General features: G+C 41.1%; 2 protein-coding genes across 9 annotated transcripts in view; one reads left to right on the forward strand and one right to left on the reverse strand.

Annotated features, from left to right (window-relative positions):
• ASCC1 (activating signal cointegrator 1 complex subunit 1) overlaps positions 1-5,017 on the reverse strand; it is a 101,150-nt gene extending 96,133 nt beyond the window's left edge. For 3 of the 8 annotated variants that reach the window (XR_014306864.1, XM_082715953.1, XM_082715951.1), the window contains exons 1-3: positions 4,320-4,457; positions 2,485-2,629; positions 1,007-1,106 (exon numbers count right to left, since the gene is read on the reverse strand). Coding sequence is in view for 6 of the 8 variants with exons in the window: in XM_082715953.1 (XP_082572079.1) it covers positions 1,007-1,106; positions 2,485-2,596 (212 nt within the window). In the remaining 2 variants the exon portion in view is untranslated. Of the gene's footprint in view, positions 1-1,006; positions 1,107-2,484; positions 2,630-3,248; positions 4,161-4,319; positions 4,458-4,585 lie in introns of those variants that run through there. The other 5 variants (XR_014306865.1, XM_082715950.1, XM_082715954.1 and 2 more) reach the window with 3 other exon arrangements.
• Positions 4,106-18,930, forward strand: ANAPC16 (anaphase promoting complex subunit 16). The gene is made up of 4 exons (XM_082716242.1): positions 4,106-4,252; positions 9,493-9,661; positions 16,844-16,918; positions 18,073-18,930. The coding sequence occupies exons 2-4, from the start codon at positions 9,520-9,522 to the stop codon at positions 18,186-18,188; spliced, it is 333 nt and encodes a 110-aa protein (XP_082572368.1). The 5' UTR covers positions 4,106-4,252; positions 9,493-9,519; the 3' UTR covers positions 18,189-18,930.
• Positions 18,931-19,184: the final 254 nt, after the last annotated feature.

The following is a 19,184-nucleotide window of genomic DNA, read 5'->3' on the forward strand; positions in this document are numbered from 1 at the left end:
CTTGACCCCAGGGCCTGGAGGTCAAGACCTGAGCTGAAGGCAGAGGATAAGCTAAACCATGAGACAGAATGTGGGCAATCACACAAGCAACCCCCGACTAAAGAGATCAAAAAGTTTCTGAGCAAATTCATACCGACAACCTTGGAGAAAGCATACCAGTCTTTGACAGAGGTTAATGGAACAGACACATTACAGCCCTCTAGAAGTCTCCCATCTTGTGGAGAAGACATCCAATAGTAAGCACATAAGTGTAAACCACATGGCTGAAAAACTGTACAAAGGAAAGGTAGAGGGTGTTATGAAAACATATAGTAGTCAGTGTAGTTGGTAGGGATAATGGTGGTGAGCAAGGTTCCCTAAGAAAGAAGAATAAAAACCAGGTAAAGAAGAGAGAATATAAGGCAAAGGGAACAGCATATGACAAAGCTCTATGGCAGGAAGGAACAAAGCACATTTCACAAACTGAAAACTAGCCAGGCTTAAGGGCAAAACCAGAAAGAGAGTGATATGAGTTGTGACTGAAAAATGCAGGGCTGGCTAAGTCACATTCAAGATTCCATCACTCCAATGGAACAATTCCATCTTCAATGGAGGAATGCTGACAGATTTAAGCAGAGGAAGTGATCACATTTGCCTTCTAGAAAGATCACTGCACCCTCAATGTGAAGAACTGTTTGGGAGGAGAATAATAATCAATGTGGACAGCCTAGTAAGGTGGCTATTTGAAGTAATCCACAAAGATGAAGTAGGGTTCTGGTCTTTGAGTAAAGAATGAATGAGCGGTAGGTTCAAAAAATATTTAAGAGGCAAAATCAACAGGACCTGGTGATACATTTGGAATGATGACATTGATCCATAATCAGTCCTTAAAAATTTGAGGACATAAAACACTAAACTGTTTGATCATTAGTAATTAAGCACTGGAAAAGAGTCAGTTCCTGCTGAGTTTCCTGGAAGTGTGTCCCATGAAGCTGGTGGGGGGGTGGGGGCAGAGACACTCACTCACTTGTAGAGCAAGCTGGGGGCCTTCACGGTACACCGGAAACCTTGCTGGGTCTGCACCACCTCATAAGCATCACAGGGCTCCTCTGCACACTCCACGAAGCCTGCAGAGAAACCAGAACATCTCGCTCACAATTGTTGCTCTGTGGACAACAGTCTTCTCCCCACTGGCCAACCACGCTCAAGGTTTAAAAAAATACACACACACGAAGAACAGCCCAACATTTTATATTGCACAACACTGCTCTGACAGTCCTCTCACTTGCTCTCAGAAGAAAAAGAAAAAAGCCAAATGACTATTTTAAATCTTCCAGTCTTGGGCGCCTGGGTGGCTCAGTGGTTAAGCCGCTGCCTTCGGCTCAGGTCATGATCTCGGGGTCCTGGGATCGAGTCCCGCATCGGGCTCTCTGCTCAGCGGGGAGCCTGCTTCCTCCTCTCTCTCTCTCTGCCTGCCTCTCTGCCTACTTGTGATTTCTCTCTGTCGAATAAATAAATAAAATCTTTAAAAAAAAAAAAAAAAAAAAATCTTCCAGTCTTAGAACTTTGGAAAAATAGTATATACATACCACTATTTAACTGTTTTCTCCCAAAAAGCTAAGACACAATAAAGATCTTTTTCTATTTTTTTATAGAGATATAATTCACATATAACAAATGTATCCTCTTACAGTGTGCAAGTAAGCAGTTTTTAGTATTAAGACACAAAATTACTTCAGTGAATGAGACAGGAATGGTAGCAGAAGAACTTACTCCATCTCACCAGGCAAAGAGCCAGGAGGGTCAAGTGAAGAAGATCAAGTTCCTAAGGCCAAAGGGAAACCATGGGGAAAACCAGAAGGAAGACAAACCCCCAAAGTTTAGGGCCTGAAGGAAGAACGTATAAACCAAAAGGAAAAGGAAGCAGAGAACCTGAAAGGCCCTATTTACGCATTAAACCCAAGCCCGAGTTAATTGGCTTGAAAATAATCATCATCCATCTCCACTGTCAAGCTCACTTCTTAAAATTATCCCCCTGTAATAATAAAGCTATGTTAGTTGTATATTTGGAACTGCCTGTATGAGTTCAAAGAAGAGACAAATAACAGCATAACAGTATTAACAGTTAACATTTTGAGGCACTGGACAAAATACATATTTCACTTATTTCAGTAATTTACATATACATTTCACAACTTTACAGATGAAAGAACTTAATTTTGTCACAGAATATTCACGGTTAACACTAATAGTCTACTAAAATTACCCCTTATTACATTTAAGCCCCTGCACAAAGATGAAACATGATTTGGAAGTGCAAATGAGAATGCCTCATCAAATTGAAAACCACCAGTCCCCTTAGTCATCAACACAATGGAGCTAGGCAGAGGCCAAACATCTCAAATTTCAGTGCTCACATAGAAACACTTTGAAACAAAACAAAGCACTGCTTCCACAATGGGAGAGAACATTGTACTAATCTGCACAAAGAGCAACCAGGATTACCTTGATAGAAGTCTTCATCTTCTTCTTCATGTTGATAGGTCTGTTCTTGGATGGGATTCTTTCTATAAATCCGTCCGCCAATTCTTACAAGCTGTGGGCGCAGAACTTCCATGATACTTTCACCAAATAATACCCTAACGAAATCCTGAAAAATAAATGATCACCTTACCTTTTTTAATCAGAAATAAAAACTCTATCTCTGTTTTATGGATCATTATGTATTTGCGACATCAGTTCACAGCACATCCTAAAAGCAGCACTGTTTCCACTGGATTTCCCCTATCTGCAAGTTGTTTCAAATCAATTGCTTTATTTTCCACAACAGCATTCCATTCCTGGCTCACTCGAGGGAGTAATTTTTGTTTTCAAAGGTTTTCTTTTTAAGTAATCTCTACAACCAACACCAGACTCAAACTCACAATCTCCAGATCAAGAGTTGCCGCGTCCACCAACTGAGCCAGCTGGGCACCCCTGGACAATAATTTGTAAACTGTTTCAGCACTCTTAAGAAAAGGTGATTAAAATTTAGACAGTCAGTCTATCCATGTCTCTATACAGTCTGTCCATGACTGGAGAGAATAGATGTCTCTATTATTTTAACCTCAAAGAAGTAAGATACAACCTTCTGTGTTTATCTAACCATTTGCTAAAGGGCTCACTCCTTTTATCCAGCAATAATTTAGAGCATTAGGAATGCTTAGCACACTCATCCTGGGGCTGGAGGGTAAGCCCTAAGTACCTTCAGAGGTGCTAGAAATATATACCTCAAAATGAGATCCAGTTGAAATGTGACTTAACCAACGTGGTTCTTCAAAACACATTGCTGAGCAGAGGACTCCATTTCTATAGGCCACTACTCAAAAATGTGCAACATTCACTGAGAAGCTTCTAATCACCACTTAATGAATCAAGAATTAAGGAAACAGGAGTTCCTTATGGACTAGCTATGGTTAAGTTCAACCAATGCTCGTACTACACAGGTTACATAGACTCGGAAGTCCAAAATTAAGAGCTCCCCCCCAAAAACCTGACCAATCCTTACTAAATACACTAAGGCCCAATCCAACCCTGAGCAAGTCTGAGTCCCTTTAATTGGCAATTTGCTTACAGAACCAAGAGGAGATCCTGCGTTGTGAGAAATAACAACATAGAACGTAAACAGACTTGAACGATGTCGGCATAATTAGCAACAGTGTAATGACACTACACCGTCGTGGCCTATTCCCCCAGGACCTCACAAAATTAAAAAGGGAAAAGGGAGACTTCAATGTTTAGGTCGGGCCCTCAGACCATGAGCTCTGGAATAAGAGCAAACTTCACCTGCCTTTCCCACCCGGCACTGGGGTACGAGACTGTATGAAGGAAGAGGGAATAACCAGTTTAACCCTGCTTCGTGGGAGTCTGGGGAGAGAGAGGGAGGAAAGCGGAACGCCTGCAATGTCTAGGGGGAGAGGTGAAGCCCTGAATCATAAAAGCAAGCAAAAAACCGAGGCCACCAAGTCGAGCTACTAAAGAGGAACTCCGGGGCTGCAGGCAAACTGCGGCAAGACCAGGTGGGTGCAGGACCCGGAAGTCCTCTCTCAGAGCGCGTCCTCCGACCTTCTCCGCCCTGGCCACGCCCACCAGCGCGCGGGCGCCCTCACGCAGCCGCCGGCACGGGTTCCCTCCGCCCGGGCGCGCGCACGCCGCCGTCCTCGTCGTTGTAAAGGCGGCCGCTCTGACTGGCCCTGGGGGCGGGGCTGTAGGGGAAAGTGCCAAATCCGCTGAGGTAAGTGGCCGAGGACTCAGGGACCCCCGGGAGCTTAGTGGAAGGGAGTAGATCCCTGGGATCCTACCTGCAGGGACTAGTAAAATGGAGAAGATAGGAGGAGAAACTGGAGCCTGCTGCAGAGGGAGTATGAGGAAATTTTCCTCAGGCCGCGCCGGACCGGGTGCGCATGCGGGCGGAGGTTTGGCGCCTGCGCAGTGAGGCAGTGCCGGTGGCGTCGCCCCCTGGAGACCAACGCGGGGGACGGGGGAGGAAGCGTGCTTTGGAGTTAGTTTGGAAGCCGCTGGCATTTTGCCCCTCCCCTTTCCAGCCCCTTTCTGACCCCCCCCCCACCTGGTTTTAGCTGTCGCTTTCGTTTGGGTGGTGGTCCAGCCGCTCAAGTGCAATGATTTGTTGATGATGGAATTTAACGATTGCTTGTAATAATTTGCCGTTGCGCCAGAGTACTTCCTTCTGCGTCTTTTTCATATGGAGATGACTTCTTTTTTTTTTTTTTTTAAGATTTTGTTTATTTGACAGAAAGAGATCACAAGTAGCTAGAGAGGCAGGCAGAGAGAGAGGAGGAAGCATGCTCCCCGCTGAGCAACGAGCCTGATGCGAGGCTTGTTCCCAAGATCCTGGGATCATGGCCTGAGCGGAACTCAGAGGGTTAACCCGCTGAGCCACCCAGGCGCCCACATAAGGCGACTTCTAAAGTGAAGAATCTTTTTAAGAAAATAGGCATAGGGCGCCTGGGTGGCTCAGTGGGTTAAGCCCTCCGCCTTCATCCTGGGTCATGATCTCGGGGTCCTGGGATGGGGCCCGCTCGGCGGGGAGCCTGCTTCTGCTTCCTCACCCCCCACCCCCCGCCTGCCTCTCTGCGTACTTGAGATCTCTCTCTCAGTCAAATAAGTAGATAAAATCTTAAAAAAGAAAAGAAAATAGGCATATATCCTATAAAAAGCAATGTTTATGAATACGAGGTCATCCTTGTCGTAGGCGAAGTAAATGTTTGATCAACCTGTCACTGTGGAAACAGCCATGCTCTGGACCCCCAAAGTAGCATTGCTCTTCTATGGGGATCTCAGCTGCCCGTAGACTCCTTTACCTTAGAGGCCCCAACCCCAGACTATTCCATCATGACTATGTACTCATAAAGCAGAATTTTACTGAGCCCGGCAACCTGGTGTGTGAGAGACTTGTGTTAATACTTTAGATCTGCAGAATGTGGAAGGAAAAAAAGCCAATAGTGGACCAGCCCTCAGGACACCCCACTTCTCTGTCCCATACATGTAACCTTCGCTGAGCCACTAGTTCTTTCATTTGGGTATTCGCTCATGAAACATTCTCATCCAGGTTCTGTGCTAGGCCGCCAGGGTAGAAAGACAACCTGTTCCCCCTTTCCTAGATCAAAGAATCCTTCCTAAACGCAGGAACCTTAAAATGAAAGTGTGAAGTGCATTAATGGGAGGCATTTCCCCTCTTCCTGAACAGATCTTTCCCCTCTAGGAGCATGCCGATTCTGTCAAATGGAGAGAACTGAAATTTTTCCCATCAGTGTGTTGGGACATAAACTGTGGATGAAAAACTGGAATCTGCAGAGGGTGAAAAAAAAGATTGAGGAGTAAATAACCATTACTAATTTTGGATAGCTGATATCTTTGTTTACTAGGCCTGTAACTATTTTCAATGCTTTAGTTATATTAACCTTTGTGACACCATTATGAGGGAAATACTATTATCCCTATTTTGGAGATGAGGCAACTGAGGAGCGGGAAGGTTAAGTGATTTGTCCAGAGTCATACAGCAAGCTAAATAGCCAAACCACAACATGAACCCAGACCAAGAAGCTTCAGAGTCTGAACTCTAACCTCTATGCTGTTTTACCTCTCTCCCATGGCACATGATACATGCCCACAAAGCCATAGCTTGAAGAATATCACAGCATGTATGCTAATGTTTCTATAGCTCGGTTCTGTTTGGTCATCTATAAAATGAGAGAATTTGATTTGATGACCTTTAAGGAATGTTGTGGTTCCTGTGAAATGTTTTTAATTCATTTAGCAAACATTTATTTAAATCAGCAACTACTTAGAATAGGCCAAGCATTACGTTTGGTTCTCATGATCAGTATGCCTGCCTTCATAAAGCAGTTGCAAAGCAGGGTTTATTGTTAATTTCACTTTATCTCCTTTTCCCATCTACTGATAGCATGCAAAATTCAACTTAAATCTTTAACGCTAGAAATTACTGAAGTGTATTATTCTACCTCAGCAGTAAACTGCTAATTTATGTAACTGTAGCTTTGTGCTAATTACCCACTCCAGTTTTCAGCCCTGGCTGTTTTGTGTATTGAATGATAGTAGTTCTGAGTTTGAAAGAAAATGGGATGAAAGGGAATTCCTTTGATTTATACCCAGTTTAGAAGTCACACTGTGTCCAGCCTTTGAAGCTGTCCTCACTCTGGCAGTCCCTAGGGAGCTCTGCTGAGCAACTGATTTCAAAATATAATGTATCCCTTGCATTTGCAACTGAATAGAGCATTTATCAAGGTGTAGGAAAAAGATTAGAGTTTTAAGTCTTAGGTGAGATATATAAACAATTCATAGTAGGTTCTGCTCTGAACTGATGGGAAATAAGACTGAGTACCTCAGTGCCTGGCTAAATCACCTGTATACTTTAAATCCCAGCAAGAATCCACTTAGAAATTTAGTTTGTTTGTTTGTTTTTAATTTTAGAAACTTAAACTTAGAAATTTAGACCAGGTCCATTACTGCTTGAGTTCTGTTTTAAAAAGCATTTAAGAGGGACGCCTGGGTGGCTCAGTGGGTTAAGCCACTGTCTTCGGCCCAGGTCATGATCCCAGGACCCTGGGATCGAGCCCCAAATCAGGCTCTCTGCTCAGCAGGGAGTCTGCTTCCTCCTCTCTCTCTGCCTGCTTGTCATCTCTCTCTGTCAAATAAATAAATAAAATCTTTAAAAAAAAAAAAAAAGCATTTAAGAACCTGTCAAAGTATATTTTAAGCTAGTGTTGCCCAAAGGATTGGATATAAATCCAACTTGAAGAGTTGTCTCTATGCATATTAGTTGAAAGTTAAAGAACTCAGAGAAAAAAGAAAAGGTAATCTAATAGCAAGATCGACAATGTCCTTAATCAGTTTGTATTTTAATAGGCTGACATTCTACTTAAAACAGTTGCTTTACTGTTCCCATATCTCACTTCAGTTTTAATCATATTACTTATGGACATATAATGAAATCGGAAATCAAACTCTGCTTCCCTGACAGCCTTAAATCCTCATCACAAAACTAAGGAAACAGAACAGCCGGCATTTCAGAAATGTGCAGTATAGGATTTTTCTTGCTAGGAAACTGGATTATGTATATATAGGATTTATATCTGCATAGCATTCCTTCATTTTTTCTATTTTTTCATAAGTCCCAACTTTTGTAACAAATGTCTTTATTTTGCAACTAGCAAAAGAAGAAAAAATCAGCTAAAATTCTTGGTGGCCAATAAAGAGGGAAATTCATTTTTTAAATCCTTTTAAAGTCATTTTTTCTTTTTCTTTTTTCTTTTTTAAGATTTATTTATTTATTTAATTGACACAGAGAGAGAGAGAGACAGCAAGAGAGGGAACACAAGGAGGGGGAATGGGAGAGGGAGAAGCAGGCTTCCCGCCCAAGCAAGGAGCCGGAGGCAAGGCTCTATCCCAGGACCCAGGGATTATAACCTGAGCGAAAGGGGGACACCTGATGACTGAGCCACCCAGGCACCCCTCTTTCTTTTTTTAATTGAGCTAAAATTTACATAACATAAAATTAACTAGTAGCCATCTCAAAGTATACTATTCAGTATAAAGTCATTTCTTTAGTCTAAATACTAGTTATATTATCCAGTACAGTAACCACTAGCCATATGTGGGTATTTCAGTTTCAGTTAATATTAAAATTTAAGGGGTGCATGGGTGGCTCAGTGGGTTAAAGCCTCTGCCTTCAGCTCAGGTCATGATCCCGGGGTCCTGGGATCGAGCCCTGCATGGGGTTCTCTGCTCAGCAGGGAGCCTGCTTCCTCCCCTCTCTCTCTGCCTGCCTCTCTGCCTACTTGTGATCTCTGTCTGTCTAATAAATAAATAAAATCTTTAAATATATATATATATATTAAATAAAATTTAAAATACAGTTCTTCAAGGGCACCTGGCTGGTTCAGTTGGTAGAGCATGCAACTATTGATCTCGGAGTAGTGAGTTCAAGCCCCATATCGGTGTAGAGATTACTTAAAAAAAATTTTTTTTTTATTAAAACACAGTTCTTCAGTCACACTAATAGCCACATGAGGTTAATGGTTTTTTATTAAAACACAGTTCTTTCAGTCACACTAATAGCCACATGAGGTTAATGGTTACCATACTGTACAGCACAGAAATAGAATGTTAGAACATTTCCATCATGGCAGAAAGTTCTGTTAGCACAGTTCTAGACCATTCTTTTTAGAAAACAAACGTCTTAGAATCTTATGTAAGTGTGTAATATAATATTTTTGTTATGAACTTGTGTAAGGAATCATGTATTCAGTACAGATCTTCTCATTTGTGTTTGGGCTTTTTGATTTTTTGATATGACATAGGGTTAAACTCAGCTGCTGTATTCTTAATAAACCTTGAATTCGAAGATCATTTCATGAGCCGTTTTCTTCCAGTTTGGGAATGCCACCAAGTGATCAATTTGGGTATTACATTTGGATGGAAAAAACATTTTTCATGAAAGGACAAATATGTATTTCCTAACCAATTCCCTTTCCTTGGGAACAGAACACAGTGTTATTCTGGAATTTTATTTGGAAAATTTTATAAGTGAATTTTTTGGTATGGCTTTGTCAGGATATAGCCAAGACAAACTGTCCTATGAGGCATGTTGTTTTATCATAATTTATTTCCTCAGTCCACTGTTACCTTGGCACTGCTCTATCACCCCTTCATAACCCATAAATCACCCACAGTTGATCCCAAGTGATACAAGCAGTTTGCTAATGATAGGAAGTAGTGTTTTAAGTAGAAAAACAGAATAAACATATTTCACTTAAAATCCTGAGAAACATTTTTGTCTGAGGCATCAGTAAAAGATTGTGGGAACAGAGAGGGTAGAAAAGGGGGGGCCTAATTATTTACTAAACTGTATGCTGATTTTTATGGCAGCTAGAATGAAATGTTGTCACTCTCACTTCCATAAACTTGCCAATTGCTGTTTTTCTTTCTCTGTAGTGAAGTGAGAATTCTGCTAGAGAGGAAATGGCTGCCTCTTCATCATCCTCCTCAGCTGGTGGGGTCAGTGGAAGTTCTGTCACTGGATCTGGTTTCAGTGTCTCAGACCTTGCCCCACCACGGAAAGCCCTTTTCACCTACCCCAAAGGAGCTGGAGAGATGTTAGAAGGTGATCTCATGCTGCTTTTTGCTGAATAATTGGATTCTGACCTGCAGTGAATATTAATTGTAAAGAAGCTATTAAGTGGATTAGAGACGAGTTTGCCCTGATTTCAGCTCCACATTTCATCTCTTGTCCCCATTTCAAAATATTATTTGAAACACAAATCTTTCTCCAGACTCATAATTTTGGAGCTGAAAAAGGCTTTGGAAATCAAGGAAGTCATCTAGACTTACTGAGACCCAGGAAAGTTAAAGTGCTTTGACTACATTAAAGACAAAGTCAGCACTGGAACCAGGAATTATCTTGACCTCCTGTTCCAGTTTGCTTTATCCTGGCACCAGTCTGCCTCCCTATGATGAGTAGGTTTGATGTATTTTTTTCTAATGTAATTAATCTACTGATAGATCAACCACATCAAATAGGCTCTAAGTGGAAATAAAAACTATTTACACCACTCTTGTATGAGAAGATGGCTCCCCTGGCTCACTACAGGACAGTGCTGTGTGGTTTTCCTAGCACTGGAGCTGAATTTGCATCAGATCATCCACCATCTTACTCAGCACCCATTTGCAAACTGGCTGGCCAAGATCAGAGTACAAGCACAACACTGCATTGATACCCGAAATTCATTGGATACATGTCACTTTAGGAGCTAGACCAGTAAACTCTTAATAGGGAGCATAAAAATCACCTAAAGAGCTTATTTAAAAATGCACATTTCTGGCCCATCTGAGAGATGCCGAATTGGTCTAGGGTGCAGCACAGAGTGTTTTGACTAACATTCAGGGAATGCTCATGAAGAATTGGTCCATAAGGATTAAACTGTCATGCTTTGAAAAAAGTCAGCAAAGAACCTATTAAGGATTCAAAGTCTACCTGATTCTAGCACTTTTGTGCTTAGGTGTATATTGATCTTTTTTACTTTAAATTGCAAGTTTTGGTAAGTACATTTAAAAATTAATCCAGAAATCTCTGAGAAAGGTACAAACTATAGTTAGGAGTCAGCTTTTTAGGGTGAACTTTATTCATTTTTATCAGGTGGAAAGAGTTTTGGGTTAAGCCAGGACAAACAGAAGAATCATTCGTGACAGAGAAACATGGGAAGACTGGGACCACGGGCCTCTCTAGAATTGGTTCAAATCACAATTGAAGAGACAATCAGGTAGTATAGTCAGTGATAAAAATGAGATGTACATACTTCTGTCTTTGCCTTTTCATTTTCTTCAGTTGTGTTAACTGAATACTTGAGTTTGTATCATTGACTCTGGACATAGTGAACAATTGGGGCCTTTACCATATGTGGCACTAAAAATACAACTTCAGTTTATGCAGCAGAGACCTGGTGTTAAGGAACTTGCCCACAAAAATCAAAAGTTGGAGGCACTTAAATTGCTTCATGAGTCTGATAGCAGCAGAAGAGGAATCAGTATTTAACAATGGACTCTAAGATTGAAGTCATTTAAATTCTAGCTACAGGAGAAATTTAATAAAGGAGGTACTCCTTAGTCTCAAAGCTATAAGCATTCTATATCCATATACACCAGATTACTTAGAAACATTAAAGAAGAAAGGCTACTAAGGTTAGTCTGAATGTTGATGTTATAACAAGTTCTGTCCCTTTTTATTCCATCCCAGTGTGTTTCATGGCGGAATGTGTTGGCTTTCTGTTGTAGGATGAATTTATATAAGGTTTAAATTAAAAATGCACAGTTTTCATTCCCTTTCTTAGGTTTAAAGTTTTAGCTATATTTTAAAGCTACTTAAGGACAGACTATGAAAAATTAGAGATGGTAATCCCTGAACTATCCTAGTCAATCAAGAATGTTAAATTGGGGGCACCTGGGTGGCTCAGTGGGTTAAGCCGCTGCCTTCGGCTCAGGTCATGATCTCAGGGTCCTGGGATCGAGTCCCGTATCAGGCTCTCTGCTCAGCGGGGAGCCTTCCCTCTCTCTCTCTCTCTCTGCCTGCCTCTCCATCTACTTGTGATTTCTCTCTGTCAAATAAATAAATAAATAATCTTTAAAAAAAAAAAAAAAGAATGTTAAATTGAAAAGGAGTACTCCTAAATGAAATTTAATAAGGATGTTAGATTTGGAAGCATCTTCTATCATGTTTATAGGTGATGCTGTTATACAGTTAATCTAATGCACATGTACCTGACCATTTTTCTTAGAGTACTTTAACCAGCTATGAAAACAAAGTAAGAAAAGTTGCCTTTTCAGAGTAAGGAAGAAAAGCAATCAGGATCCAAGGTTGGATACTGTTTTTTTTTTATTTTTTTATTTTTTTATTTTTTTAAGATTTTATTTATTTGACAGACAGAGATCACAAGCAGGCAGAGAGGCAGGCAGAGAAAGAGGAACAAGCAGGCTCCCTGCTGAGCAGAGAGCCCGATGCGGGGCTCCATCCCAGGCCCCGAGACCATGACCTGAGCCGAAGGCAGAGGCTTTAACCCACTGAGCCACCCAGGTGCCCCCAAGGTTGCATACTGTTTTTAATCGTACAGATTCAACTTGATCTTGCATCCTTCTAGGTCTAAGGATAAGAAACCCAGATAATGTACTTAACTTTATTATTTATGACTTAACTTTATCATGCATCCAGTCTCTCACAGACACCCTCACTTAAGCAATGTGTACACAGCCCCCAGGTTACCAGTGCTTCTACTTGGGATTTTTTTTTACCTTACCATAATGCACAAGCCATATGCATTTAGTAGAGAGCATACTGAGTTTTGAATTTTGATCTTTTCCTGAGCTAGCGACATTTGGTACAGTACTCCCTTGGGATGCTGGGCAGGGACAGGGAGCCACAGTTCTCAGCCACATGATCACCAGGGTAAACAACCGATACACTTAAAACCATTCGGTACTCATACAACTATTCCTGGTTTTCGCTTTCAGTACAGTATTCAATAATTTACATGAGATATTTGATACTTTATTATTTTTTTAAAGATTTTATTTATTTATTTGACAGAGAGAGATCACAAATAGGCAGAGAGGCAGGCAGAGAGAGAGAGAGAGGAGGAAGCAGGCTCTCTGCCAAGCAGAGCCCGATGCGGGGCTCTATCTCAGGACCCTGGGATCATGACCTGAGCCGAAGGCAGAGGCTTTAACCCACTGAGCCACCTAGGTGCCCAAGATATTCAACACTTTATTATAAAATAGGCTTTGTGTTAGATGATTTTTTCCCAACTGTAGGCTAATGTAAGTGTTCCAAGCATGTTGAAGGTAGGCTAGGCTAAGCTATGATGTTTGGTAGGTTAGGTATATTAAATGCATTTTCAACTTGGTATTTTTAGCTTAGGGTGGGTTTATCAGGATATAACTCCATCATAAACCAAAGATCTGTACAGCAGTTTTTAGCCCGTGGCGAAGATTGTCCTCCCCCAGTTTAGTGAGCAAATTAGAGACTGCCTTCCAGCCCAGAAGTAGCTGAACTTTAGTGGTATCGTAGGCTACTAAAACATAAATTACCCGGTATTGTCTAATTTCCAGCTGTGAGGTAATTTTTTTTTGAGGTAGTATTCTTTTAAATGAACTTAATAGCATCCTATTTATTGGAGTTGGCATGATGTTAGGTGTGGGCAACTTACTGAACTTTTCACTATTTAATAATCTTTGCTTGTCTCGGAAGAGGAAAGCGATGCATTGTTGCTTGGTGTCTTACAAAGGGTTTGATTACAATTTCTAAATAGAAGATAGATTGCCCCCACTGACTCCTCTCTAGAGAAATTCCAGGCTTTAGATTGGTGCAGATACCACATCTAATAGGATGTAACTTTGTGGTTAGTACAGAGCTGCAAATCAGTGGAAGTGTGTTCCATACCATACAGTGGTAAAGTGATATGCAGGTACCTTTTTGAAAGATTAGCTTACATCTTTTTGCTTTGAAGTTCATTGCCAAGGGAAATATGCAAATGTTATAACTTAAGCATTTTATCCTAATATAGCACCTGTGATTAAATGTAAGTGGGAGGTAGCACTTCTAGAAGCTTCCAAATACATACTGGCCTGATCCTTATAGCCCATAATCCCCACTGCCTTGCATGAGATCCCAAAGTTCAGGATCAAACTACCTGAGAAGTGGGCTCTAATTCTTTATGCTTTGCTCTTTCTAAAATAAAACTTGAATTAAATAATTTGACTCTTGAAGCAAGGGTATGAATAGGGTAATGAACAGTGGCATATTTACATAGTAAACTGGACAGTCAGTATAAAACTGAATTAATTGAAAATCAAAGTTTTTGCTCAGTTTAGATGATCTGCTTACAAATGGCTTCCATTCAGCCAGAAGAATGGGGGAGGGAAGAGGGGATAGGATCATATACCATATAGTACAATATATAGAAAAGAGGTTGAATTTAAAGAATGTAACACTCTTTCTAAGGTGTATAGCAATTTGTGAAATAGTATTTTGAAATAATACATAATGTAGTGTGCATACATTAATACATAATATATATGAAAATAAGTACATTTTCATTTCTTTTTTAAATTAATTTTGAATATAATGTTGGACAGAAACAGAATGCCTGGGTGGCTTAGTCGATTAAATGTCTGCCTTTGGCTTGGGTCCAGGGTCCTGGGATCGAGTCCCATGTTGGGCTCCTTGCTCAGCAGGGAGCCTGATTCTCCCTCTGCCTGCCACTCCCCCTGCTTGTGTTCGTGCTCTCTCTCTCTCTCTCTAAAATAAAAAAATAAGTTGTTTAAAAAAATATATTGGACAGGGGCGCCTGGGTGGCTCAGTGGGTGAAAGCCTCTGCCTTCGGCTCAGGTCATGATCTCAGGGTCCTGGGATAGAGCCCTGCATCGGGCCTCTTCACTCAGCAGGGGAGCCTGCTTCCTCCTCTCTCTACCTGCCTCTCTGCCTACTTGTGATCTCTCTCTGTCAAATAAATAAGTAAAATTTTAAAAATATATATTGGACAGAAGCTCTCCTGGTTGTATATTCAAGCCATTTGGATACAACATCTATGCTTTTATTGTTTACCAAGTTAATCTTTTTTTTTTTTTTTTTTTTTTTTTAGATTTTGTTTATTTTTTTGTTAGAGAAAGAGACAGGGGCATGAACTCAAAACCTTCAGATCAAGACCTGAGCTGAGATCAAGAGTCAGACACTTAACCAACTAGGCTGCTCAGGCACACTACCATTTTTTTTTTTTTAAGATTTTATTTATTTGAGAGAGAGCAAGCAAGAGCACACAAGCAGTGGAGAGGGACAGAAGGAGAGGGAGAAGCAGGCTCCCTGCCAGATCAGGGAGATCAGGGAACCCACTTTGGGGCTTCACATGGGTCTTGATCCCAGGACTCTAAGACCATGACCCAAGCCGAAGACAGACACCCAACCTACTGAGCCACCCAGGTGCCCCGCCCTTTTTTTTTTTTTTTTTTTTAAAGTACTCTCTAGGCCCAACATTGATTTGAACTCAGGACCCCAAGATCAAGAGTCACATGCTCTGCCAACTAATCCAGCCAGGCACCCCTCATCATCCTAAAAATAACTTATGTTATTTTACCAGCAAAAATGGGTTTATTCAGCAGTAGCAAGGAATTGTAGCTGAGGCCAGGCAAGCAATGGCAAAACCATAGTCATGTCCAGAGAACAAAGGATTGGGAAAGGACTATATATTGGGGGTTGGGAGATACTATATATTATAAACAAAAAGGCCTTTGGCACAAACTAGGCATTTGTGAAGTGTAGTGGCTTTTCATTGGCTGAGTAGTGACAGTTTCTCATTGGCTGGGTTGTTGCCGGCAAGGAGAAAACCCTTTCTTCATGCTGCTGGGGTAGCAAAATAACAAGACTTCTTCCTGCTGGGAAAGCAAAATTTGCCTCCGCACCTTAGAAGTCTGAGATTGACCAGGAGTGTTAGGACATAAGAGCTCCCCCTTCTGGCCTCCTGACTCTATTTCAAATGAGGTTTCCTTTACTTCTACAACCAGGACTTCTGAAATAAGGTCAACCTTGTGTGAAACACAGCAGGAAGCCAGAAAGTGTTACTTCTATCTCCTTGTCACTTAATAGCTGGCTGACACGCCAGCCCATGATTGATGGGTGAGTGCTTGACACCTAGTAGTGCTGGCATGAACTACCACCTAAAAAAAGACAGCTGTGTCCTCTTGCTCCATTTGTTTTAGGATTTTTGCAATAAGACACCTTCCCCAAATGGTTTCTACTACGTTTCTATTTTTTTTTTTTAAGATTTTATTTATTTATTTGACAGAGAGAAATCACAAGTAGAGGGAGAGGCAGGCAGAGAGAGAGAGGGAAGCAGGCTCTCCGCTGAGCAGAGAGCCCGATGCGGGACTCGATCCCAGGACCCCGAGACCATGACCTGAGCCGAAGGCAGCGGCTAAACCCACTGAGCCACCCAGGCGCCCTCTACTACGTTTCTAAAAGTCACATTTTCCTATATGAGCTCTGTATCTTATGGGGTATATTTTGCCATATCAGCCCTTGTCTGACAAGAACATGAACTAGCTGATGTTTCACAATCATCTTCCCAGTGCTGTTGTGACTGAATTAGCTACCTTCTTGTTGCCAGTTCTTGGAACCAGTACAATGCTACGTTCTGAAATTGCACCATACTCTTATCGCCATGCAAATTGCAGTGTTTTGGTTCAGTTGGAAAATCAAGGTTACAATTTGCGTTTACAGAATAAAATTTCCCAGCAGTGCTTTGTGATGGTCATAGTGATGTAATTTGATATATTAAAAATCAACAACAGCTCTTTCCCCCTCAGCTTTACTTTTCAGAATGAAAGTGATTCAGAGTTTTGACGTGCCTTTGTATTTTGATAGCACAAGAGCCACGTGGCCAAATGTGTCTGATGTCAGTGTTTGCCTGACATGCAGAATAAGAGAACATTAAGAAACTGTCAGGTTAGGAGGGGAGAACTGTTGACCAGGACATCACACTGAGGTTTCTTATTTTTGTTTTTTTAAACATTATTTTTAAACTCTGAAACAAGTAGAGGGACTGTTGTAATATTCTAGGTATAGAAGAAGTAGCTTTTATAGCAGAGCACTGTTCGTTCTCAATGAAACAGAAGCCCTCTTTGTAAACACTGAAAACTGGACCCTGAATGTAAAAGCAGGGAAAAGAATAGGCATGCTCACCTGGTTTATCAGAAGCCATAAAATCCTTCAAGCACAGTAAAACTTTTCCTCTTCTGTTTGTAGATGGCTCGGAGAGATTCCTCTGTGAATCCGTTTTCAGTTATCAAGTGGCATCTACACTTAAACAGGTGAAACATGGTAAGCACATGAGTGTTTGTATATTAACCATGAGAATAAGTTGGGGTGGTGTGGGGAGAGGATGATTCAGAAAGATCAGTGTGCTTTGTGACAAAAACTCCTGGAACTCAACAAGGCTATTTAAGTGAACTTTCTAAAGTGAACTTTTCTAAAGTGAACTTTCTAAATTACCTGTAGACAAAAACATTCTATGATCTTAAGCCAGACAAAAGGTCCACCTTGAGGCTCAAGGCTGAAGTCAGAAGGTTTAGTTTTCTAATGGAGGCAGTGCTTCCTGCTCCTCTTGTGTTGCTTTTTCCTCCCCTTTCTGAAACCTTTTGATGAAGACCCCTACTGGTTACCATCATCTTCATTCCTCAGGTATATAGGTAATACTTTATGGTCTGTCTGCCTCTGAGATCCTGGTAGCCACTATGTTCTCCCACCAGACCATTTCTCCGTTGAAGGCATAATGTGGGAGGGAAAGCTGCAATTGCCTGGATCTCTAGGACTTTAGTACACAAATCATTATGGCATGGAGGATACTTTTTTTTTTTTTTTTTTTTAAGATTTAATCTGACTAGCATAGAATAAGACTCTAACACTTGTATATTAAGGGGGAAAAAATCTTCCTAGAAGTTACTTTTTTTTTTTTTTAAAGATTTTATTTATTTATTTGACAGAGAGAGGGAGATCAAGTAGGCAGAGAGTCAGGCAGAGAGAGGGAGAAGCAGGCTCCCTGCTGAGCAGAGAGCCTGATGTGGGGCTCAATCCTAGGACCCTGGGATCATGACCTGAGCCGAAGGCAGAGGTTTAACCCACTGAGCCACCCAAGCACACCTAGAAGTTACTTTTTTTAAATGTTTATCTTTTTTTTTTTTTTTTTTTAGATTTTATTTATTAATTTTAGAGAGCACAAGCCAGGGGATGGGCATAGGGAGAGGGAAAGAATCTCAAGCAGACTCTGTGCTGAGCACAGAGCCCAACATGGGGCTCAATCTCATGACCCTGAGATCATGACCTCAGCCAAAACCAAGAGTTGGACACTCAACCAACTGAGCCAACCAGGCGCCCCCTTTTAGAAATTATTTTTAAACCAATGATCACGTTGGTGGTTGGTGACTGTCTCATGGGAAATATGTTGTATTATATATTACCTCCTTGACTCTTTACAGATCAGCAAGTTGCTCGGATGGAAAAATTAGCTGGTTTGGTAGAAGAGCTGGAGGCAGATGAGTGGCGGTTTAAACCCATCGAGCAGCTGCTGGGGTTCACACCCTCTTCGGGTTGACCTTGCCGGGATGATCAGCTCTGGTGCACAGCAAGTGCAGGGCCAGCGAGGGACTTTGCTTGCAGCATATGCAGCCATCCAGAGATTCACAGCTCCACTGCTGAATTGTTAATTCACATCCATACTTGGTTTCTCTGTTTCTGTCCACAAGCAACAAATACTTAAATGTATGATCTTGCAGGGAAATTTTTTGTCTATTTGTTTAAAAAAGTATTGAGAATCAGATTAAGACAATCGGCATCAGAGCACCGGAGGTTTAAGTTTAAGAAATATATATAAAATTTTACAGGCCAAGTAGGACACATACCGGAATTGGCGCACTGAATGACAGGAGAGACGTCTCTCCTGTCATACGTCTCTCCTGTCATTTCATGCAGTGCCTGGAATCCTCACCAGTCAAATCTAAGATCAAGATCGGGAGTACAAAACACAGTGTTTCTGACCTAAAACAGTTCTTCATGCAGATGAATGTGATTTCAACTCAGGACCTGTCCAAATGAGGAATTTTAAAATGTTCGGGTTTTTTTTCTATTTTTAGACATCTAATTCTATAGATTCTAACTTTTTCTAACCTCTTCTAGACATGCCAAATACTGGCGAAAAGAATTACTTTTTGAATGTTGAAGCACTTGTAAAAATAAATCCGTGAGCAAAATCCTTTTAAACACAGAAATCCTGAGTTCATCATGTGGGTGGGCTCAAGCAATTCTGTAGCAAATAAATCCTTTGAAAGAGCTCCAAATTGGTTTCTTTATCCTTTGAAAGTCTCAGGGATTTGGGATAGGGGGAAGAGGCCAAATTACTTTTTATAAGAAGGGAATCTAAAAACATTTCTCCTGAGCAAATGATAGATTTCCTTTATCTTAGGAATAGTTGTCTTTACAGAACTGTATCAATTTAGTAGGTTTTCACACCATGATACAGAAAAACCTGGAAAGCTAAGGGATGGCCTTTGTTCTCCCTCCCAGGATACTTGGGAAAATCATTTATTTAAGA

This window comes from Mustela nivalis (assembly GCF_964662115.1).
Source record: "Mustela nivalis genome assembly, chromosome: 2".
In the NCBI taxonomy this organism is placed as follows: domain Eukaryota; kingdom Metazoa; phylum Chordata; class Mammalia; order Carnivora; family Mustelidae; genus Mustela; species Mustela nivalis.